Source organism: Chaetura pelagica, unplaced genomic scaffold (assembly GCF_000747805.2).
Source record: "Chaetura pelagica isolate M959 unplaced genomic scaffold, ChaPel_1.0 scaffold456, whole genome shotgun sequence".
Classification (NCBI taxonomy): Eukaryota; Metazoa; Chordata; class Aves; order Apodiformes; family Apodidae; genus Chaetura; species Chaetura pelagica.
This window is the reverse complement of record NW_009953574.1, coordinates 1878080-1881969: the sequence shown is the minus strand read 5'-3', so window position 1 is coordinate 1881969 and position 3890 is coordinate 1878080. Positions and strand designations below refer to the sequence as shown.

Genomic DNA, 3890 nt, shown 5'->3' with positions numbered 1-3890 from the left:
AAAGAGAAATCACGGTGCCACCTCGGGTTCAAGACTCTGATTCAGAACAGATGTGGGAACCGTAGCCCTCGTGGTCTGGTGTCAAGTCTGGAGACGTTTTGATGAATTCTGAGCAGATGGAGCATAAACACGATCCCTCTCCCATGCACGTTTACTGCCTATCAAGTGATTGCACATTCCCAAAAACTGTACTGGGGCTTTGCAGACAGATCTCCCACCCGAATACTTCCTTCACACTCTCCAGCACTGAAAACTCTTTTCCCCTTTCTTTCTGACCACAACATATATCCCAAGGCTGCACAGCCAGAAACAAGATTCACTAAATGTGATATCCCAGCCTAGAGGTTGGCAGGCTTGGCCAGTGACTTGACACAGAGACACAATGTTTGGCCTCATCCAGCACCAACCCTCTGTCCCACGCCTCCTTCCCACGACAGGACAGCATCTGTGATGCTGGAGGATCTTCTGGTCTTGTAAGAGGGACATCACACATCACCCAGGGAGGTCCACAACACTCACCCTCAACCAGTGGCACACAGATGTGTCTCATGCCAGAGTCATTATTAAATGGGGACTCAAGGACCTAAGCCTGTCACTGCTGATTGACAACTTGCTCCTGGAGCCTGGATATGTTAGCTTGGCAGCTCTTTCCTTGCCAATATTCTCTGCCCTATCACCCACATGCAGGCTTTATCACAGGCCATTTTCCACATTTCTCTTCAAGAAGGATTAATGTGGAAGAAGATTTTTATGCTTCTTTCCAGAGAGACAGTATTTTAATATTATCCCTGTAAGTCAAAGCAATTTGAATTATTATCTCACTTAACGATACTGCTTGTGCTACCTCCAAAATAGAATTCTGCTTCTAGAAGTACCTGAACAGCCATTCTTTTCAGTTTTCCTTCTATTTCTTTTTTTTTTCCTTCTTTCCCAGTGCTGCGGGTGACTCAAACTACTGCCTGCCCTTTCAGCCTGGCCTTTTACTGCTCTGTAACCAGGCAGAGAAAAAGTCAACCTCTCTCTGCCCGATTAAATGATTATACTAAATCTTCTACAGGCCACAGGAAATGAGTGGAGTTTGCTAAAAGGAAATCACTAATATTTGTTGTCTCACACAATCACTGTAAGGGGATTATTGAGGACACCTGTTCCCTCTGCCATACAGCCCAGACTAAGCTACAGACAAATCTCATGTCAAAAGAAGTCACCCCACTTAAAGTACTCCAAAGTGGTTTAGAAGAAGAGGGAGGTGAACACTGAAATGACTGACACGTCACATCTGTTTGACCCCCCTCAAAGAAGTGACTTTACCATAGAAGTTTGAGGTCTAGGTCATGCTGCACGTGTGGCACCAAGTTCTCCTGGCTGCTGCCCTGTGTGTAGAGCCCCAGCCCACGGTTATCACAGAAGTGCTGTTTGCTGCTGCTAACAGCCTCTCCTGCACCTGGGAGCCAGGAGCAGATCATCAGCTGCTCCGTAACAGATGCCCAAAGCATCCATGACTCGCTGTCATCTGAAGGCAATATTAAGAAGATGACACGGCCATTACACAAGCAAACATGGTTATACCCACTGCAGAAGGTCTTTAATTTCCTGCTGGCTGCTGTTCCCTAGAGGACCACATCAGCCTGGGGAACACCCCCACTGCTGAGCTGCAGCACTGGACGGTGACGTCCCCAGAACGTGACTCCACCACACAACAGCACAGCCTACCTAGATGGGGTTTGGTGCCACCCTGCACTCAACTGCCACCAACACCTTTAGCTCCCTGGCCAGAACAAACGGGGAAAGACGGGTCTGCGGGACAGGGGAACAATCACAAGATGGAACTCACGGCAGACACTTTGCTCACGACGTCCCTGGCGACAGCGAGGCCCTGCGCGAAGGTGCGGGCGGCCACGAACGCCCGCGTCACCTGCAGCTTCAGCTTGCGGGGCACGTCCCCGAAGGGCTTCAGCTGCTCCGTGTACTTGCTGACACACTCCAGGTACTCGTCCGTGAAGTGGTACTGGGGGTTGACCAGGCGGAACATGCGCTCCAGCAAGCGGGCCCAGAACTCGTTGAGCATCTCCTCCAGGTTGACGTTGCCACCCACGTAGTAGCGCTTCAGCTCCACGAAGAGGTCCTTGAACAGCTCCGAGTTCTGCATGTACAAACGGCCATAAGTCCGCACGAACATGTCGTTCAGCGACTTCTCGGCGTTCTCAAGCAGTTCTTTGAAGAACTCTAGAAAAGAGGAAGAGCAGACACGATAAAACGCTGGATTACGTGCTCCCAGGCTTCTCCAACCACTGCCACTGCTTAGCTGGAATATTCTTCCCAGTAAGACCATCACCCAAATGAAATGGAAGGTGAAAGGACTCCTTACAATTTTTCAAACAATTTCTGTGTCTCAACATTTTTTGTTACTCTCCATAAGCCAACACCCCACGCCCTCTCTCTCCAGATCAGAAGCCTTGCATGAGTAAAATCTCTTTTGATGCAAATCTAAACACCATAAGTCAGGGAAACGAGAACAAAAAAGAGCCAGTTTCTTATGTTACCATTCAGCTGTCTTAAAACAAACCATTTCAAAGCACAAGACTATCAGAAAGCAACAGGAAAAAAGAAAGTGGGGTTTTTTTGTTAAAGAGATGTTTTGCACAAATGGGTCTTTCAGTTCTTGTCAATTCATTCTCCGAAATGATCATAAATCAGCCTCAAAAATGAACAAATCTTAATACGTTTTAAAAACAAACCCAAAGATCTACTTGCTGGTTCTGTCTCACATCTTCTAAGTTTGTCAGCTCTCAGGGCAGGGCCTGTCTCTAATTACCTAATTGGTCCAGATTGCAGATGGGGCTTCAAATATTTGTGGCAGTAACCAAAAACCCCATGAATAAGCTAGAATTTACTTAAAATCCAAGGGCTAAACACTTGGCACAAGAACAACAAAGGATTTTTCAGATGACAAAGGATGGGCAAGTACCCCCTTGGGTTTCACCACTTTCTAAAAGCAAATCCCCACTTCAGTTCACCCTCCCAGGGCACCAGACACCCTGGTGCCAGGAAGTGTCACCTTGGCAGTGCCACATACACCTCCAACACTGATAACGAGCTGACCTGACCACGTCTGGCACAACAGATGCATCTGCCAGGTCAGTTTAAAGACCATTCCCTGCCAAGCCACAGCCACTAAAGCCTCAGCACGTGGGGATGAGCAAGGACCACCCAACTGCAAAGTCTGTGGAGATTGGGAATAGATGAGTTAAATGGCAGTAAGAAATAGGGGAGGGTTAAGCCAACTGCATTCAGGCCATTCTGGAAGAAAACTCCACACTGTGTGGCCTTGGGAAGGAGCTCAGGAGAGCAAGGGTGGGTGCTGCTGGGGTGACCCATCCCATGCCAGGGGGGACGCTGGTGCAGCCTCCCCACCACCGAGCTCCATGTTGCTTTATGCACCAGTAACAGGCAGCTCCGACCTCTGCTTTTCTCTGACTCATATTCAATATATATTTTTAATAAAACATGCCTCTGTGGGTTGTTTTGGTTTTTTTTAAACCCTCAAAGGAGTCATGTTTAGAGCCAGAAGCTGTTAGGAGGGGATTGGAGGGAGGGGGGGGGCACATTTTGGCCCAGTGTGAATTTAAACCTTGTTAAAACATATTACAAGTATGCTGAAGTTCAGCTTTTCGTCTTCAAAGTGCTCCAGTACAAACAAAGCCTAACACAGAAAACATTTTCTGGAAAAACGGACACATTCTTCGAGTTCTTGACGAACAAAGTCATGGGGCTGGGGGCCTGACATGGCTGTATATAATGCAGCCTCTTAGGAGCACAAGAGAAATGATCCAAGGAAGAAGAGATTGATTTCAAACACCCGGCACGTCCTCTGTCCAATATCAGCAGGA

The 3890-nt window shown here is 47.9% G+C and overlaps 1 protein-coding gene across 1 annotated transcript in view; it reads right to left on the bottom strand.

Moving 5' to 3' along the window:
- Positions 1-3890, bottom strand: part of GPC4 (glypican 4) — a 43296-nt gene that overhangs the window by 20682 nt on the left and 18724 nt on the right. Inside the window, exon 2 of the mRNA XM_009999670.1 lies at positions 1835-2226. Within this exon, the coding sequence (XP_009997972.1) occupies positions 1835-2226 (392 nt within the window). The remainder of the gene's footprint in view (positions 1-1834; positions 2227-3890) is intronic.